The sequence below is a fragment of the Gambusia affinis genome, linkage group LG11 (genome assembly GCF_019740435.1).
Source record: "Gambusia affinis linkage group LG11, SWU_Gaff_1.0, whole genome shotgun sequence".
NCBI classification, from domain to species: Eukaryota; Metazoa; Chordata; class Actinopteri; order Cyprinodontiformes; family Poeciliidae; genus Gambusia; species Gambusia affinis.
Window position 1 is genome coordinate 13,764,606 of NC_057878.1, and position 21,092 is coordinate 13,785,697.

The following is a 21,092-nucleotide window of genomic DNA, read 5'->3' on the forward strand; positions in this document are numbered from 1 at the left end:
GCCCAAAATTTTTTTTTCCAAATTGCCGTTTTCGTGAGGAATTGAGGAGAAACGTGCGCACGAAAGAGCAAGTTTGCATCTTGTGAAAGTGTGTTTATCATACATTCATCTTTCTTTGACGAACTGCAGGAGAACAAGAATATGAAGGAGGTCGCGTGCATGCACAGAAACAACGGTGCTTGCAGAAGCATTCACATCCCATCAAATATTTTGTATTTTTGTATTACAAACTTTAATGCAGTTTAGTGAAATGTTTTAGGCATCCCACGTGAATTTTAATCTTTGAAGAACCAGCTGTCATTTCATCTACAGCTCCAAGTTTTTTTTTTTTTTTTTTTTTTTTTTTCTGGGTGGGGGGTTCACACTAACTTCTCACATAGAATCTGGATATTTTGTACTTCTTTGCAAAATATCCTAACTTCAGTCAGACTGTATGGAGAACATCAATTTCAGCATAAATGTTTAATTGCTGCCACTGATTCTCAATTGGATTTTGACCTGGACTTGAATTGTTCAAATCACACTTTCATCTAAATCTTCTCCCCGTTGCCCCGGCTACGGGCTTCTGGTGGTTGTGCTGCTGAAAAGTGAACTTGTGAAGCAGTCTTAGAACCTGCTTCCACATCCCTGTTAAAACACATTCCCATGTGACGATGATGCCTCCACCATGTTTCACAGTGGGGATAATCAGGGCGGAGTGCAGTGCGAGTTTTCCTCTACACAGAGAGAGTGTCCCTTATGTTTGCAGTTATCCATAAATGGTTTATAGAAAACTGAAAATTGAAGTTGCTGTGACTTTCATTCAACCAGGGCTTTGCACATGTCTCTTTCCAAATTTTAATTAAGGTTTGGATCTTCACAGCTCCTATGGAGTTACCACTGGTCTCTTGCCTGCTTTGCAAAAATTCTGTCCTCTTGCCCTTTATCAAGCCAATTTAGTGAGGGGAGCAAAAGGGGCTAAATATAACTGCACGCCACACTTTTCAGATTTGAAAACCAAGCCGCATTTCTTCCCACTTCACAGTTACACAACAACTTGAAGTTGTTCAGTTACATAAAATTCTAACAAATAAATTAATGTTTGTGGCTGTAAAAGGGGTCTGAATACTTTTTCAATGTACCGTAGCTGAAGGCTTCAAGAGTCAAACATTCAGTGGTATCCAACGACAAAATTAAAATGGAATTTTTTTTTTTTAACAATCAAAGCAGGATTAGCTTTCTCATGTTACACGAATCACTCCAACTGGCAACCACCCACCGCAAACAAATGGCGGTTGTTGATTTCAGTCATCTCTCGGGTGTGCTAACATCTAATAACGAGCTCACTCCTCACACCCCGGCTCGCGTCCTGATTGCTCCGAGCTGGATCTTGTTACTGATATCAACGCTTCCCACTAAGATACAAGTGGGTTGCGCCACGTCCTTGTGCTCTGCCAGTAATTGCTTTGGTATTTTTAGTGGAGTTTAGTGTTGGGGTAATTAAAATAAAATGAGGTGGTGGAGACGCAGTTCTCTCATGGGCTCCCGGGTCTGAGCGAGGAGAAGTTTAGTAAGGTCATTCGCTGCGATGTTTTCAATTACAAAGCTCCGTTTTAATGGGAGCTTATTAAACAGAGGGAATAATTTTGCATAACTGGGCAACTTAAGTGGCTGAAATAGCTAGAGCTGAAGAATAAGGCGGGTATTTATATGCCGTCTTTACATTCTTAACAAAGACTTGACCAAAAAAACCCCCAAAATACAGTAAAGGTTGAATAAAAAGAGTTTATTTTATAATGTGTTGGTTTAAATAAATTTTTTGTAGATTCACAGGTTATAAAAAAAAAAAAAAAGCTCTACATAAACCTTAATATGACTAATCTTTCCAACAAATTCTAATAAATGTTATTAATTTAAATTATGTTTTCACGATCAGCCACAACAGAACCTATCAATCCGTTACATTAACCTAGTAGGCAGCAGAACAATCTCTTAGCTCCACGTGGACCGACATGTCTGGATAGTCAGCTCTGCTACTCTTCAGGACGGCAGCCAGTGGGACCTGGGCGGGTGGAGCAGAGGACCAGCGTCCCATCGAGTGGTCAACTGTGGCCCGGCTGGAGCCGTCAGCGCCTCCTGGAGGGCTGACAGACGCAGGTGGAGGGGCCGGCAGGCAGGTCAGCTCGGACGCTGAGCCGTACCCAGCAGGTAGAGACACAGCAGGTTCAGCGCTAGCAGGACCAGCACCAGCCCAGTGAGAACCTTCTGCACCCACAGACATGAGTTCATTTTCTGCTCCAGTCGAGAGTTGCAGGCCATCACTCGCATAAGCTGGTAAAAAAAAAAATATATATATATATATATATACATATATATATATATATATATATGTATATATATATATATATATAAATATAGCTGGAGTTAGGGTGGGACTGCATATCACAAATTTATCGGCAAGAAATATTGCTTGCATATGAGTCGTAATGCATTTGTGCTTTGTATGCAGGTGGTGTTTGTTTACGCACGCAGCGGAAATTAAAGTGTTCTGCTGAAGTCATAAAGAGCATCTGCTGCCATGCAACCAATTGGTTTTCTGCCACCATATCAGCTGAGCCATGTCTGTTCTTTCGGGCAGGAAGTGTGCCGATAACAGGAAGTCTACAGCAAAGTCTCAGTTTAATCCAACTGAGCTCCTGCTGAATTCAGAAAATATGGCAGCATTTTTAAAACAATAAAGTTAAGGTAAAAATCTACATTATGTAGTGAATTAACCCTTATATTAATACCAATGATGCTAAAGTACATGTCAAATGTCGATATAGTTCGTCTCAATAGTAACCAGAATTTTTCTTTTCCCTTTAATATAAATAATTGACTACCTCGGTCAGGAAAGGCTAGAAAAAAAATAAACATTCTAAATGATTATGATAAAATAGGCTGCAGGCGTTTCGTTTTATCAAATTTGACTTTCTTCTGGGATGAAGCAAACAGCAGGCTGACGTCGTGCAACGTTTGACTGTACTTAGCATTAATAACTTTGAGCCTCATCTGAATGAGCTGGAGCCTAAGTCTGTATGTGTCCTTGGTGAACTGCAACGGTAATGGCACCTATGCCTTTAGCTCACGCCCAGTGATGCATGCGTAATGGCAAAGTGGAGACATTCTGAAAATCCTGGCATCAGAACTCACCGCTGTGCTCAACTCCTGCTGCCCATTGGTCGATGGCTCCCCCAGGCTGTCCCTATGAGGGACGGCTGCTAACTTAACACTGTCCGGAACATGACAACGCAATCTGCAAGAAGGTCAGAGTCCAATGACCAGATGTGCAAAACCAGCTCCACTTGACCAAAAAGGTACTCACACATTGATATGAAAACATGTGAAATGTGTTAGATAAAAGTTCCTCTTGAGGATTTTAAGAGCCAAGAAATAAGAGCAGTAAGTAAAAATCCGGATTCAAATTAACTCTGTTATATAGACTTAGTATGATTCATTCCTACTGAATTAGTCAACTCTGACATGCAAATACAGCTTAGTAAATTAGAAAATTATGAAAAAGTTGATTTATTATAGGAATTCACAATGGACAAGGTCTTACTGCTCATTTATGGACGGATGGAAAGCATACATGTATTAACCGTTTTCATTTTCATGTTGATTTTTTTTTTTTCTTGATGCAAACTTGCAATTATGTAATTGTCCCTCACTCTGTCTACATCACATTTTATCAACAGGAGCAATAAAAGGAAACAGATACACACCGGTGCTCCATGATCTTGTTTTTTTGGACTTCCTTCCAGAACTGAGTGAGTTCCTGTGATCCAGCGTTTTCCATTTCTGCAGCCATGATCAAAAATCTGTCTTGTGGAGAAGCCAGGGAACCTGCACAAAACCCATCAATGAAACCATTTAAGCAAACTGTTGTGGTTGATTTCGTAAAAAGTGGTGGGAGTGGGTCTGGAATCTCGTGATTTTTGCTGGCAATATAACTTTTAATAAACCAAAAATATCAATGAATTGTTCTGTGATATTAAATGTGAGAATTACCTGGAAAGTTATATAAATCAGTGGCAATAAAACGGACTTAAATTACCGTTTGAAAAGCTTTCATAAGGAAAAAAAAATAAAAAATCAAGACGACAGCAGAAAAATCAAGGTAACAGCCAGGTTTGCTGATTCTCCTCAGATATGCTCAGCACATCAAACCTCAAACTGACGTGTCGGTGTTTGAAGGTTGCACTGTGGTTCAACTCTCTGTCAGCTACCTGACTGTTTTGTTGTGGGAGGGAGGGGGGGGCGATTCTTTTATCTCACCTGAAATATGCATGTCGGGCAAAGAAAAAAGTGACTGCCTGCACTTTGGGAAGGTAACGCAGTGCAGCGTTTGATTATTCTAAAGCTCAGCTACTGCGGAGAGCGTGCGGAGAGTTAAGTGCTGTACCTCCATGCAAGGACACCACTATGTCCACCGAGGCCCCTGGTTCACAGCTGCTGCTGCTGGGCTTCACTCGGTACTTCTCGGGCGCCGTGGTACGAACCTGCGCACGCAGAGGCACGGGGCTCGTTGGTTAGATTAAACGATTTAATTCATTACCAAACGCGACATTGTGATGACTCTCTCATTGCGCCAGAGTGCAACGATTTCACAATTACCTTAAAAGCCACCTGATTTTTGGTGACGTTGCTCAGAATAATAAGGCATTTCTTCTCGTTCTCACCGGAACCAAAGCTGAGCTCCTCAGAAGGACTGAAGTAGAAAAGAGATAGGGGGGGAAAAAAATGGGTTTTGTTACAGCAACTACAGCACACAACAAAAAAATAAAACATTTGAATCAAAACCAGAGGCTCATATCTTAGAAAATGTTGCAAAAAAAATTAATTAAATAAATAAAGCATCGGTTTTCTTTTGTTACTCCACAAGCTTTGTTATTAAATCTTATTACATTCCGTTCTGGTGCATTTCTCGTTCCTTGGCGTCTGTGAGGTCTAATTATCTGGGGATATGAAGCTTTTCCTGCTAACCACCATGCCTTCCCTGAGGGACAGTTTCTGTGGAAATGTGCTACAGAGAATGAAAATGGAATTTCTTTGTTTATATATTGGCTACAAACTATATTTTGCCTCACTGTGAAGGGAGGAAAAAGGTATCGGATCCTGACTGTTGATGTGTCATTCAACATTCAAGAAATGCAAGTGTGAAGAAAAACAATTCCTGATCTTAATGGTATTTATAGCACCCTTCATACTTATTTGCCCCATGGCCGAAGTGTTCAAAAAGACCATACAGACAATTTATCTTTTGTTAGAGCAATCTAATTCAGCACTAAAAAATTTGTAAAAATGTCACTCTTTGCTATTCGAACCAAAGACATCCAAAGACTATAAAAAAAAAAAAAAAAAAAAAAAAATACTTGAGGACAACCCATTTATTATACTTGGCCAAATAAAGCAAGTGATTTGTTTCAAAATGGTTTATATTCTTTTCTTGTTAAGAAAAAAACTGAAGGAAGACAGAAAATATTTAGCCATACCCAAGGTAAAGTGTCTGTCAACATATTCATCTTCTCTTCTTGCCAGAAACAAACTCAGTGGTGAACTTGCTTTTTCACCACTCAAATTACATTACTGAATTTTTCAGTGTACGACTATACTACAGTGATAAAAATAATTAATTCACCTTAAGGCTGTTTTTGTTTCACTAAGAAAATACGATGATTATTCAAAACAAGACTGCTGGGTATAAGTCCATGAGCTTCCTCTAGTGCTGCACTTAGGTTATGGGTTGTTGAGCTGTTGTTGTTGAAATTAACAGGAACAAAAATAATAATTGTATGTTGGTTTTTAACAAAATCTAACAACAAAATTAAGCTAAACATAAAAATAAATTACATAGTTGATGTAACCTTCATAAATAAAAAAAAACAACAACAACAACAAAAAAAGATACACACACAAAAGTAAATGTTCCCATTTCAATTTCTGAATTTGTCCCAAAGGAGAGTTGATTAACAGATTGATACTTTTGTTTCTTGGAGCAGAAAATCAAAATTTGGAATGTGATGAACTGCCAACAGAATGGAGCAAAACATTTTATGGCCAAGAGCAGAAAAATCTCCCCACCAAAAAACCCAGTGGCTTATAATTTAGGCATGACGTTCTTTTTGCTTTCCTTGTGATGAGGAGCACCTAATTTGTCCTCCAATCAAGTTTACAGCAGTCCAATTTGCAGGGCATGTGATTAGACCCACTTGGCTTCAGTGCACAGTGAACACTGGGAACCTAAGCTTCGCAAACAAGAAAACCAGTATAGAGATTTTAATATTTTATTTAAATGCAGCCTCGTTATGTTCCATGGCCTAAAACTGCCAAGAATAAAGCCTTTTTTTTTCCTCTTCTTAATGGCCTTGTGTATTCTTTTCTCCCTTCAAACAGCTGTAGAAACGCGCTCAGAGCGAGCCCAGGAACCTCTGGCAAACACAAGATCAAAGACCACTACTCTCTTCTGAAGCCCCCAGCCTTGAATTAAAAGCTAACAGAGCGCCGAAGTATAACTGCATTTAAGGCTCGGTTTAATCGGTTTATCGCTATAATTCACAGCTCAGAGGAGTCAGAAATCCTCACTTCAAAGCCGCCACACAGTGGAAACAGAATTCGGCTCAGATTATTCTTGAAAATGACATCGTATAGTGTGAGGTAAAAAAAAAAAAAAAAAAACCCACAAAACCAGTTGTAGCAATTGAACAAACTGATCTGAATGCCAATGCATGTTGGATTCAGTAAATAATTAAAACAAAAAAAGTGCAGCAAAAATATTCAAATTCCTATGAAAATGTTCTTTTTTTTTATGTCTTTGCAACGTTACATGTTGGTGCAACACAACTTGGCCATAATTGTGAAATGGTAGAGTGCTTTTATTAAAATGTTTGAATAAGAAACAAAAAAAGATTGTTATTTTGACATCGGAATAATTTTCTTCCACTTGACAATAACAAAAAAAAGACACATTAAAGTTTGTGGTTGTACAGTGAAAAATGTTTTAAAAGGTCAAAGAGTAAGCCGACTTCTGCAAGGCTTTTTATGAAGGACTGTGTGCTGTGAAGGAAAAGAGGATCCCGGCGCCCCTGCTGAGTGGTAATTAATTGCTTGCCAACATTTCTCAGTAGAATGGGTTTCAGTGTTTGATTTACAACACCAACTCATTTTTAATCAATGAAAGATCGACTGGAAACATCCTGGATTCCTGCTCACGTCTCACAAGATCAATCAGGGCAAAAAGGCAGAAAAACATCAATACTGACCTGAAGCGTTAAGTCGGTGTGTGAAAAACTAAACTTTTTGCCACCAAAAGAAGAAGAAGAAAAAAAAAAAAATAAATAAAAAGTGTAAATATTTATTTTGTGCAATGATTCAAATTACAGCTATTTTACTCCATCTATAAGGCACCAGGATGTCCATTTTATCATAAACATTTCCTTCAAATAGTTTTAGATTGATAATATTTGGCTACTGGGAATTTCTTCTTCATATGTTCTGAGCAAAGAACAAAAAAACATAAACTACTAAAATATCAATTAGCACCAGGGTAAAGAATGAAACAATCATATGGTAACTAAGATGGCCACCTTGGGTTCAGGTCTTACAAATGAGTTTTAAATCCAGCATTACAACACAACCTGGTAACAGCTGGAGATAAGATCCAGATAGGCCGACCCGTTAGAGCTGTTAGGTAAAAGCAAACTGATACGTTCTGCCCTATTTGTGTTGCAATGAAGCTGCCAGGAGAAATTCTGCAGGGGCCAGAACAAACACACAGAAATAGGTTCAAACTCACAGAGGGATTGTGCAGTAATTGTGCGTTCAGCATGTATTGTTTCAGGTTTAGATTTAGCATGCGAGCCCGTTTGTTCAGAGAAAAATGAAGTCGTCTTCTGAAGCATTTTTGAGAAGATGACTACATCTTCTGAAGCGGTCAGATTGGATAAATTAATGTGGACAAAGTTCAATCATACGTCCACCCGACTCACACGGTTAAAATCAACCTCACCAAAGATATGCAGAAGTGTGGAAGTTTTTTTTTTTTTTTCCCCCTTTTACAAATAAAGCACTTCCACTTTTGTTCTTTTTTCACTCTCCAGTTCTTTCACACCTCCTGCTACAATTACTGTTATATTCATCAACAAGGAGCACAGTCTTTTTCATATACGACCTTCATTTGGATAGCAACGGCGGAAAAATTTGCATGACAGTTTTGATATTGTCACGCTCAAACGCAGACGAGAAAATTGTCTTTGTGAGACTTCCTGCTTTTGTAGGTGTGATGAAAACAGTTTGACGCGTCAATAGTTGTGCACGCGGAGTCACGAGTGAAGCTGGCTTTGCCGCAAATATAAATGGAGCAGCTTTTCTATTTCATTTACATGTACAGCGGATATGAAAAGCGCAACCACGACTGTTGAAATGTCAGGCCTTAGGGACTCAAAAGACACAAACACCAGAGTAAATTATTTCAAAGCTTCTTTGTCTTTAATATAACATTTATCTGGTAAATCCTGATACTGAAAAATCCAACAAATCTATTAGAAGGGAAATAAATAAGTGTAGAAACTGGTTGCAAAAGTGTTCACGTCCTTTACTAACACATAAATTAACTATTCATTCAGTTTCAGCAATCAGAACATTTTATATCCACTGTATAGAAATATGGATTAATATGCTGGATTGACCTGCTGGAACACTAGCAGCAGCATGTTTATGCTCCCACATGGGTCCATAGCATGATGATTCAGAGTGACAGACAGCTACACTCTCTGATCCATCAGTTTCTTGTTAGTCTGCATGACTTCACACTTACTCCTAAAAGACTGTTTGTTAAAAGGAAGGGCAAAGATGGAAAGGACACAAGCTAAAAAAAAAAAAAAGAAAAAAAAAAAAAAGGTTTTTCTTAGGTAAAGATCAGATAAACTAATCTTGAAGTAAGCATCCAAGACACACTTTAGACTTTAGAAGTTGATAAAAATTACAATAGACTAACATTAAAACAATATTCACCAAGAACCACGTTTAGTCTATCTTTAAAGATCCAAACTTAAAAGTAAAACAAGAAGACAAAGAAAAGCTGCAGTTCGTCCCATGTGGTCTGGGTTTTTATAAATTTAAAATATTTATAAACATCTACAGCACTCAACCATTAAACACCCTTGTTAACTGATCACTCTTCCTTGAGAGGTTTGACTGACAGACTGGCCCACCAGGTCATGTGTGCATGTTTGCAGCCAACTATAGTCATCCCACTGCTGCCATCTTGGCGACATTCTTCCCATAGTTAGCAACATTTCAAACAAAAAAAAAAAAAAATGGTATTGCCCAAAATTGGAATCAAAAGGTCAGGCTTTTTAAAGACCGGTAATCGGTGATCAGGCAGAAAACTGCAATCGGTGCGCCCCTAGTGATTACATATGGATTATATCTGCTGGTCATAAAGAAAATATTACATCCAATCAATCTACAGTTAAGATATTGTTTGTTTAAGATTTCAAAAAGGAGTAGTTCTGGTTCTAGAGGCCTTACAAAAATATTCACACCACTGGCTACACGTTTTTTCATGCTACAACCACAAACTCAAATGTATTTTATATGTCCTCCCAACTCCGAAGGAATAACCTCGTATTTGTAAGCAATATACACAGATGTCACAACAGAAAGTGAGGAGATAGAGTGGGGCCTACCTAACATCTAGCAGAAGACCTTTGAAGGTGGTGAGTGGCTTCCTGACTCCTTTCACTCTCACGTTTGTGTCTCTTTCACCATCCTCTGACCTCAAGCTTTCTTCTAGAAAATTCACCTGAAATGGAAAAGACCACATAATTAGAAAACATACAAAAGACATAGAATGCAGTTATCAAAACCTCGCCTAGCACCCCTTCTTAAATGAAATGTTTGACCTTTGGCCTCCAAGTAGGTTGCTATGAGTTAGTACGAGAAACCACAGTCAACTTTAATTAATAAGCTACTCTGTTCAAAAAAAATAAAATAAAAAATGAAATGTCATCATTACCAGAATAAAACGTTGGCCCCTGGCCGCATCCAGAGGGAATGGGAAAATAAAACCAAGCATTTCCATGAAAATAAGAAGCCAGTGTAACCTCGCAAACGCATGACTTTTGACATTTAAAAAAAAAAAAAAAAACCTCATGAACCAAAATAGGTCATTCAGGATAGAGTCATGAGATACCTCACACGGGGGAGCAGCAAAAGGCTCCCGAACTTTGACCCAAATCCTTCCGAGACAGAGCACAGACCACACAAAGGCTGACTGGACAGGCAGACGTGTTACATGACTGGCTAAGCCTTTAAATGTATGGATGCTTGAGCCACCAAGAATGTACGGTGGATGGGACAGTGAAAACATCAGGAGACGGTAAATGAGAGGAAAGGAAGGAGCCAGGCGAGGGAAATACGTGAGCAAACACTGCTGACTCAAAGGGGAAGTGTGTATTCCAAGTTCATAAGCTAAAAAATGTGCAAAGTTGTGTCTCCCTTTCATGCAACCTAATCAAAAAAAAGACGTCAAGAGATTGTCAGCTTCCAGTTTATTTATTGAATTTCAAGAGAAAACTCAACACAATTATGTAAGAATCAAATATAAAGTGACTTGAAAAGTATATAACAACTTCAAATTAGAGGGAAAAGTAAATGCTTAAAGTAGATCGCACCTTATTACAGATACTGGAATTAAAAGTACAATGTAGGAATGAGAACAATCATTGGCCCCATTTCTGACTCACACAATATAATTTCAAAAATCCATTATAGATTAATAATGGATTTTTATTAAACAAGGGAACAAAAAATAGAGGGGAATCTAATATGAGAAACAAATTAAGAGGCTACAGCAGAATAAAGAAATTAAAGATCATTATAAAAGAAAGGCATTTAAAATGCTACTTCCATACATTGCACAATATGAAACGCAAAGACAACTGACTTGTATTTGAAATGCACATGGTCAAATATCCTTCTTTGTGCAATACAAATTAAGGCACACAGCAACATTGTCAACACTGCTAAAAACTTTCAAGTTTCAGACTTGTCTAGAGATAATATCTGATTGTAAGGCACACAGGGCTTACATTAAAAAGCAGCTTCAAATGTCAGGTTTGATTAAAGATTAAGTGCGAGGGATTAATAAGTTGGTGTACTGTAATATAACAGTAATTATCTTAGTAGTTATTAATCGGGAGGTTAAATGAGACAAATAATGTGAAATATTTATGGACATCAGGGAGTGTGCTGACCTTTTATAAAAGCTAATTAAACCGTGAAATGTGCGTTTCGCTTACATCAGCGTTTCAAAGGCGTGCAAAAAATCCAAGAAAAAAAAACCAACAGCCTATTAAAAAGGCATCATCCAGTAATCACAAAGACGCAAATTTGTTGGGGCCAAATTGGAAATGTGAGGTCCATGATGGGCGAAGGATTGGGCTTGTGTAGGAGTGGTGGTGGCAACTTGGGTCGACCTTAGCGGGAGGCGAACTCATGACACATGAGCACAACCTGCCTCTCCAGTCTGCAGAGATCTTCCAGACATTGAGCTTCTGCTGTGGTTGTGATCCTAAATCGCTTTACCACAGCCACCCCTTGTTTCCGCCACCAGAAAGGAAAACAAAACAAAAAAGAAAGACAGAAGATTAGCTGAAAGAAGCCATTAAGCCATCAGCTCAGTGCTTCTGGACCTCAGAGGACTTTGGGGGCAGACAGATAGTTGATGTGGGGAAGGTGGAGGAGTGACTGAAAGAGACTTTTATTTATTTAGACAAGATGGATTAGAGGGAAAAGAATTAAATGCTGTGCGGAGTGTGCCAAGACGAGCTCAAAGCGCCAATAGCCTGTTGTGACAACACAGAACCACATGTTTAGTCACATTTACGGCAACAAATACAAAAAACAACAACAACAATAAAAAGCCAACACTTCACATTAACACTTTTATGCTAAAAAAAAGACCAACTAAAACCCTAACCTGTCTGTCAGCATTCTCACTCCTTCACCAATCTTTAATTTCACTCTTTTCCTTAAACTGGTCATCCTTGTTTTAAATACTTACATCACTTATAAAATTTGGGTTTAGGTATGACCCTATAAAGTACCAGAGTAACCCAGCACTGCCCCGCCGCCGCTGCTAACTGCTGGTCAGTTGACTGAAAGCGGCTTCAACACTTTCCTCTCGTTTTTCCTGCCTGTCTGGAAATACTCCCAGTACTGACAAAATGCACAGAATGACTTCTCCACTAATGGAGGTAAAGCTGTTTTAAAGCTACAGTTGCAAGTAATGAACAGCACATATGTTCTAAGTGAGTAGATACATTAATTAACAAGCTATTATTAGCTTGCTTTATTTCTATTAAGCGCAAGCACAAAATGCATACGATTCTCCAGAATGAAAAAACTGAAAACTTTAACTAAATGCCTCTAAATAGGAATTACTAGATAATAGTACAGCTATGAATGAGGACGCTTCCCGCCAGGAGGAGGTTGTTATTAACTGGGTGGCTGTTATGTGGTGACAGAAGCAGCTCAGGCTACTACAGTAAATGGTTCCAGTTTTCAGACAAGCTGCTCAGTGACTTTTCACCTTGTGAATATTCAGGGAATGTTTATTAGATCATCTGACAGCCTTATTTATAGCCTTCCTTCTGACATGCACTCGGGAATGATTACTTTGTTTCTGAGGAGTTTCCTAAAAGTGATTGTGCAACTATATTTTGACAAGCTAGCGAGAAAAACATCTTCCTCTTCCTGGCCTGGTTGACTAAAATAGTCTGATGCGTGGAGGGCTATTGTGCTTTTACATAAAATAATTAGCTCAACATATCTTTTTGCCAGCTTGTACTCCTATTGTGTATCCATGTACTTAACAGTTGCATATTGGTTTCTCTCTCAGCAGTATGATAATTCTGATAAATTATAGAAATAAATGGTCATAAATAGACTGCAATCTCATGTACGATTTAATTATACTGTGTGCATTCCTTTTCAAAAGTTTTCCATCCCATTTTCTTTAAATGTGGTTCTGATCCCCGTTTGGCTCAGTCAATTTCTGAAATGTTTAGAGATTAACTCTGAGCAATCTCCTCCTGGTAGAAATTAGTCAATGGAGTCGAATAACTCGGTCGTCAAATCAAACATAAAAAGTACAAAATGAGAAACAAACGGGTTTCATAATCCATGCGAAACGTCTCGCGGGAGACAGCGACTTTCCGGGCCAAAAAGTCATGACACAATACTGCAGAAGTACAAAATGACACTGATGACTCAAATAAAATTAAAAATATATCTATTTAAAGACAGCAATGTAACTTTTAAGAACAAATAGGATTTTTTTTTCCCCCTACGAAGAGCACAGGCTGAGGCTCAAACCTCAGTCTGTAGATTACACCTAGGCTGACAAGTAATTGATATGAGTTGCTTTAAAAGTCTCAATCTCTTGTGAATAATCAGCGTGGCAGCTTTTTAACAATTGGATCATTATTTGTTCAGTAAAGCTTTGTGGGTGTAGCTCTGGCTAACATGGTTTGTCTCATGTAGACATATTTGCAGTCTCCACATGTCTGTGGACATATTACAAAGCCTGACTCTCTCTTTGTAATTTGAATCCTCTATGAAGCTGACTGTTGCAGTCAAAAAAACTTACAGAAAAATGAAAAAAGTATAAGTTTCAATTACTACGATGTGTATAAAACATTGTAGTACTCACATGTGGGTTGCAATTCCAGAATTTTCCAGACTTAATTTCCCAGAAATCCTTGCAATTTTAGCCAATTTGTAAAGAATAAATACCCTCCATATGAGTTTATGGAAAATGTCTCTAAAGACATACACATAGATAGATGCATAGTACAAATGGATGGATAAAATGAATTAGAAAGAGGAATGATAAACAATAAACAGAGTGACGGGCGGATGAATGGATGGTTGGATAAAAGATCACAAGAGAAACATACAGACTGATGCATGAACACAAAGTGAGGGAGAAAAAGAGAAAAAAGTCTGGAAACATTTTTTTTTCTATACTCCCATTATACTTATTCCACACTAATCCAAAATTGGAAAAATTGGAATCATATTCCAGAGTCACGCACATTTACAGTTGCGTAGAAACCCTGTAAATGAGTCCACCTTAACGGTGTCCTGTTTATTACGTTACGGCTGGCTTTCATAAAGCATCTTTTGGGACAAAAACGAGCAAGGAAGCGTAAAAATATCACGACAGGAGATCTGGGTAATCCTGATGGGGAGTCAGAAGAGAATCTGTGCCCTACATGACACGAGCTGCAGGCTGTCTACATCCAGGGTGCAGTACTGAGAAACCATACTGAAAGGGAGGCGACAGCAGCTTGAACATTTCCAGGGTGCAAGCCGTCTCAGTGATGGAGCCTCAAGATGCAGGGAGGAGGAATCTTGTGACAGCATGGAAGAGCTTAAGTAACAGACCCTCTGTGGACACCATGAGGAACTGCAGAGCAGCAGCTTGCCTGTGAAGGCTTAGCTGGATTTAATGCAAGCCAAAAAAAAATCCCCTAAAGAACAAACTCAATAGACACCATGAAAAACAGCTTAATGATAATCACATAATCACTGATTACACTCTGAAATCTGGAGGTCCTGACTAAAAGCAGGACACGGGGAGTTTAAAATGTGCAAAGTCACAACCTGGTCACCTCTGTCTGAAATGAGTCAATCTAGAAAATAAAGCCAGGTGCTGCTAAATGTGTCAGAGTCAAATAATCACACTTAGTTCTCAATCATATAATATCATACAAATCTGACTCATCCAAAATCAAATTCATACTTGCAATGAGGTCCAAAGAACAACTCTAGAAAACACATGACGCAACTGAGTCTCATACTCATGCAATTATAACTTTGCAAGAAACTAAAAGATTTTCTTTTTATCATCATTATGGGTTTTCAAAGCAAAAATAAAAAGATTTGTTTGATGTATTCAGGAAACATTTTACCTTTTTAGGCTTTGCCACGATCTCGGAGTTGAAGCTGGACTCCAGGGTGTCTCTGCTCTCCATTTCACCCTCTTTGCTCTCAGCGTCATCATCGCTGGCCAATGGCCCGTTCTCAGACAGCGGGGTTTGGAAGTCATCGTCTGGAAGAGGCGGGTATGTGTACTTGAAGTGGTCCTGGAAGAAAGGGGACACATCATCTTGCTTACTGCAAATCTGGCATGTAAAGTGCAAGTGATGGGGTTCCGATTTATAATTATGATATATTAGTTCCAATTAAAACAGAAAGTTTTTACAAGAGAAACATATACACTTTATCAGTTCTTAGCAACTTCTAAAATATTTCAACAACGTAGCAAAACATACAGAATCCCGCATAATTAGTGGTAGTTATTCAATTTTTTGTACTTTTTGTGACCACAAACCTACATGTCTTTTTGTGTGACTGCATACGTCAGAGCAACATGAAGCAGGACATAACTGGAAAATTAAAGAAAAGAGGTTCCTGGTTTTCCAAGAGATGGACAAAAATATGGCATGCAGTTGTATTTTAATTATACGTCATTTAATCTCAGCATAAAAGCAGCTGTTCTGTGAAAAACATCAGAGAACAATTAGCAATATGAAAACTAAGGAGAACAGCAGACAAGTCAGACGTAGAAATTATTCAATCGAGTCAAATAACTCGGTTGTCAAATTAAGCAGAAAAAGTTCAAAATGAGAAACAAACGGGTTTCATAATCCATGTGAAACGTGTCGTGGGACCTTTCACATGGAAATGTCAGGGAGAGAGTTGAATTACAAAACAATACTCCAAGCACTGAACAGCTCATTAAACACTGTTCAATCCATCATCCAAAAATGAAAAGGACGATGCACATCTGCCAACCCAACGACAGATAGAAAACAAGCTAACCTGACAGGGCAGGCAGGTTATTATTGTTAATCAGAAAAGCAGCGAACCAGAACAACCAAGACATACAGCCAAAGATGCAACAGAGTGTTTAGAAAGCACATTTTATTGAGCTAAAATGGCCTAGTCCAAGGTCAAACCAAAATCCAATTGAATATCTGTAGAATGAGTTAGAAACTTGTCCTTTTCTTGCCGATGGAGAATTGGCAAAAAAAAAAAATAATAATTCAGTGTCTAGATGTGGAGCATTATTGCAGTGAAAGATTCTACAGAATATAAATTTTACAGATATTAGTAAAAAAATTTTAAATCCTTGTATCATTCTCCATCCACATCCCACTAAAATACATTAAGGTTTGTTTTCGTGATACATTTAAAAATGTGGAAAGGTTTAAGAAGTAGGAATACTTTTGAAAGGCTAACTAATAGTCATTTGATGTAATGGAGTGAAGAAAAACATAGGAGCATACCGATCCACCCAGGTGAGGCGGCAGGTACTCTTCACCAATATATGTGTGAACCTCAGCTTTGGTTGCAAACTTCAGCTTTGCGATGGCTTCTGGACCCAACCAGGACCTCACAATCTTCCATGCAGCTGTAACCAGGAAATGCGTTTAAAAATCATGTTTTTAATGAAGTCACAGTGCAGCAAAAATCATCAATCAGCGTCAAGTCGACTCTTTCTCACCGTTCATGATCCAAGGCATTTCCACTATGATCATTTTAGCTGAAATGAAAAAACAAAGTTCCTTGATAAGACCACTGTGTTCTTTTTGCATATTTGACTTAAAAGCAGCTGCAAAGAACACAAGCAATCCGTAACTGGAAGATAACATCTTTGGAATATCATAAAATCTTTTAGTGTTATGTTACTTACATAAAAACTTTGGGTAGTATACTTTGAAGCAATTGACGATATACTTTACAAAGTCCATGTCCTAAAACGAAGAAAAAACAATTATAAATTAGGAGATTCACAAAGGAAACAACCTCAAAAGTCTAAAGTAGCACGTAAAAATATGCCTAAGAAAACGATTTTGACAGGAGGATGTTTGTTCTCATTTGATCGCCTCTAGATCTGAACTTACCTACAAAGGATTAAATAAAAATTCATTGCAAGCCTGTTTGAACAATTTTCAACACTTTTCAACATTGACAAAAAAAAAAAAAAAAGAAATCTTAGGTCTCTGCTGTTTATTGAACTATATTAAAAATATGTTAAAGATTTATTCTGCAGCTTGGCAAGTTTCATGTGGTGGTTCTTCTTCTACTGTCTATGCTAACTGAGGAGATCAGACTCACTGTCCGGAAGGCTAACAGGAAGGATCTTAAGGCGTTGGCTAGGCTCCAGAATAGGCTAGAAGCGTCACTCTTTTGCAGTGGACTCACTCCTAAGCTCTAATTAGATCACACTGACTGGATCTAGTGCAGCTCATCGTGGGCTTCAAAAGAACCCCACCTCATGTCTTTCTCATCTGATCTTCTAAACAAATAATTGCATGTCACGTTTCTATAGTTGCTTGGGTCGGGTAATGACAAATTTAACAGTCCTTTCTCCAGCAGGGCGTCACTGACTGAGAGAAAGTGAGCGAACGGATTAGACAGCCAACTCGAATTGACCATCAGGATTTAAAGGCTACTTTAATCTTCAAAGTGTTAAAAACAACTGAAGAGCTCGCCGTCTTGCTACATCCTCTCACAAGTGCCAAGAGATACAAGTATATGAGATGTTCTTTTTTATAACAAAACTCCAGCTGAGCTGAAAAGCAACAAAAACACAACAGGCTGGACTTACAACATTGCCAAAGCCAGACTCCGTCATATCAAACACAACGGTGAGAGGCATCCCGGGCTCCTTCTTTGCATACCGCTCCAGCCAGAAGGCGACGTACTTCTTCTTGTCCACTATTGTTTTTGCATCCTTGATGTGCAGCTTCACCTTAAACCAGACTGTATGCGGAGAACAGGATCTGTTTTATTTCTTAAAACAAGTCAGAAATGCTCAAAAAGCTCTTTCATGACAACATAATGGCTGAGCCGTCAGTGGCTGAACCAAGATCTTAAAAAGCTACAGTCTCAGATGTTTCCACCACAGCGTGCCATGATTTAAATTCCCTTTTATGAGATGCAAGAGGAAATGCTATAGAGACCAAAGTTTTTTTCTTAACTGTATGTAGCACATAGCTTAAGTAATTTCGTAATTTTGACAAATTTATTTGATTTGGTACAGAAATGAACACTTCTGTAAATGCGCCAGAATTAGCCAAAAGGCTATTTTTCATCTATTGTCTCTGGACAACAAACCACCTGTTGAGGTGCACTGGTGGTGAGAGTTGGTTAAAAGTAACATGCCATCATTCAACAAAGACAAGGTTAGATGTTTGAAAGTGTTCTAAAAGCAAAAATATTGGCAGGTATGGGATTGAAACTAAAGGATAAAGGAGCAATAAAGGAGCACCACCTGTCACTCTCAATAAAGTAACACCATATTACTATAAGATAATGTCAAACATAATTCTTAGTAATAAAAACGTTGATGTAAAAACTCCTATCAAATTTATTCTGGATTTTTGCTTAAGCCAAAATAACTAAAATTAAGAGGTAACTGTCTTAAGTGTAAATATGTTAGAATATTTTATCTGAAACAGGACGAATTGTTGCTCTTCTATTTAAAATAAAATCAATTAGATATTGATATAATTTTTTGCATTTAAAATAATAAAAAAATATAATATTATGGCATAAATAAACAGCTTTTGTGCCATGGTATTTATGTCCCGTAGCATAAACATCATGGGACTTCTTCTCAAAAATTACACTGGGAAAATTGATATCGTTGCAGTGTGTGTGAGTAAGGCTGTGATAGGACGCGTGCGTACAGAGTTTGTTGCCTTCTCTGTCGTAGCCATGGAGGAAGACGGCACCGCTCTCAAACATCCACCTGGGAATGGTGCTCTCGCTCAAGTCTACAGTGAAGAAAAACAAATTATTTATGATGGGGCAATTATCAGACAGAGATACAGGCAAGATGACAAGCAAACAGTAGAGGCAGTCCGGATGGTGTTGGTTCCCCAAAAATTCTGATTTAGAGGCAATCTGTGTTACATTTGGCACATTTTTTACATTTGGATGTGCCAAATATAAAAGAAATTTAAATTTAAAAAATGCTCCCCAGACTCCTCGCAACATCTCAGAGACCAAGAGCTCACATTTATTAGCTCTTTTAAAAGTTGAAGCTAAGAACTAACAGCATGTCGACTGAGTCCTACAGCCACATCCCAGTGGCCTGAGGCACTAATGACTCAAATAAATCACATTTCCTAAAACAACTCAGAGAAAAATAGAATTTCCTGGATTAAAAGGCCAGCAAACAACAAGTCTTTCAAATTTCTCAGGGGAAACAGAGTGCATTGTTCTCTGTGGTAACTTATGCATGGAGATATGGCTGTTTAACACACAAAGAGACTCTGTTTTTCCGAGATAAGCACAAGGGCAATCACAGATTTGTGTTAGGAGCTTGCAACACATATGCCAATGTCAACATTTCTACTTTGAGCAAAGCTGGATGTTGAACTTCAGTACGTTTCAGCGCTAGCATGAATGCTGACTACCAGGACCTGCCTTTACTTTTCCTTTTCTCCTTTATTTACTTTCCTCTAGAGTTTCTATATTTATACTTTATGCCAGTAAACTGTGAGTTATTGAATGAAATGTCAGATTCCTCGCTTTTGCACACAATCTTGGCCAGTGAAGCTGATTCAGCTGAGGATTTCTGTGAGCATTATTAATTTCAGATCTGTAATCATCTCCAGATTTGGGTTCAGTTTCTTTTTAGAGAAAAACTTTCATAGTGGTCAAAAGAGGGTTACTTAGAACAAAGAACTTTTACATTGCTCAAACTTTAAACACTATAGAAGTGCCAGAAATAAACTTTGCTCCATTTCAATATCAAACTAAAAAGTGAGTTTGAGATTTCTGGCATTATAACATCAACTGTTATTGGTACAGATAGAAGGTAAAAATAGGCAAAAAATTTAATTATCCAATGGCAAAATAGAAAGACTTTGAAGTCAAGTAAGTTTTTTTTTTTTTTTTTACTTTTTAATATTTCTGACCTTGTTTTTCTGTAAAGTAAGTAAAACAAAGGATGACATTTACCATTAAATTTAAGCTTTTAGAATTAAGTTGCAGTTTTAAATTTTAACGTTCCTGCGTAATTGACCTGTGTGTCATTTCAAAAGCATTGCAATGCCCATTAAAATAAAAATTACGTTTCTTTTCACACTAAACTCTTTTGATGATTAAAACAGTTATTCCAGCTTCTTACCATTTATCCCAAACTCTCTTCTCCACAGTAGACTTTCATCTATCATCTTCAAGGTGTCATCAACAACATACAATCTCCATGTGAGGTAGGCTTCCACCAGAGCATCCTCCTGCTCAATCCTCTCCACATCCCTGGAGTCATAGTTATCTGTTGAGTCTACAAACACAGCACAAATACTCGATCACATGACGTTCAAGCAGGTCAAGCGGCAGGTTTCACTTTCAAACACTCACTGACTTTAACTGTTTTAAAACTTTTCATTGTTGATGGGAGTCCATAATAAACCATATTAAAGTCCCACGGGAGGTCAGAAATGTTGTATGTCTGGGGTGTACAAAACTGTACTCCAATTAGAATTTAAAAACTTTGTTAAATTCTAATTGGAGCCCTTCACGTCCTTGTTGAAGCTTAACTGAGGTCTTACTGCCAAAGCAAATAAGCAAACAATACGAATAAGTATGCAAACAAAAGTAACAATAGAATAGATCCAAAAAAAATCGTCTAAAGGCAAATTAATATCCAGTGAGTGAGTTAATATCCGCTTATCCACAATAACCGTGTTACCTTTGAGCAATTCATTCTTGAATCTCTGCCTGATCTCCACTATTTTTTTCTCAAGGTCCTGTCAAAACATAGTTTGTTCGGGTTAGATTCAGGTTTGACTGTTGCGGAATAAACGGTTCAAACGGTCATCAACTACCTGCTCTCCTTGCTGCGGTTCATGCTCTGCCATATTCAGCTGTCCCTCCGCGGCTCTGTGGTAGTTCCGCTTTGTTGGTTTTTTTTTGTTGTTGTTCAGGCTGCTAAGTTAGCAAACTAGCTGCTCTGAAGAATCACTGCTAAAAGTGTGAAGCTG

At 38.1% G+C, this 21,092-nt stretch overlaps 1 protein-coding gene across 1 annotated transcript; it reads right to left on the reverse strand.

Annotated features, from left to right (window-relative positions):
* Positions 1-1,750: 1,750 nt before the first annotated feature.
* mospd2 (motile sperm domain containing 2) lies at positions 1,751-21,074 on the reverse strand. The gene is made up of 15 exons (XM_044132375.1): positions 20,937-21,074; positions 20,801-20,858; positions 20,237-20,392; positions 18,789-18,875; positions 17,705-17,859; positions 16,787-16,847; positions 16,598-16,636; positions 16,380-16,504; positions 15,000-15,173; positions 9,708-9,823; positions 4,636-4,729; positions 4,424-4,520; positions 3,744-3,864; positions 3,172-3,274; positions 1,751-2,310 (listed from the first exon to the last, which is right to left on the reverse strand). Exons 1-15 carry the CDS (start codon positions 20,967-20,969, stop codon positions 2,158-2,160), a joined length of 1,572 nt encoding a protein of 523 aa, XP_043988310.1. The 5' UTR covers positions 20,970-21,074; the 3' UTR covers positions 1,751-2,157.
* Positions 21,075-21,092: the final 18 nt, after the last annotated feature.

Bases quoted from the DNA above. Each gene is read 5' to 3' on its own strand.
- mospd2 (XM_044132375.1), bottom strand. From the start codon at position 20,969: ATGGCAGAGCATGAACCGCAGCAAGGAGAGCAG. The intron at 18,876-20,236 runs GTAAGAAGCTGG...TCTTCACTGTAG, and splicing joins AAGAGAGTTTGGGATAAATG to ACTTGAGCGAGAGCACCATT. The intron at 15,174-16,379 runs GTATGCTCCTAT...CCTTTCTTCCAG, and splicing joins CGCCTCACCTGGGTGGATCG to GACCACTTCAAGTACACATA.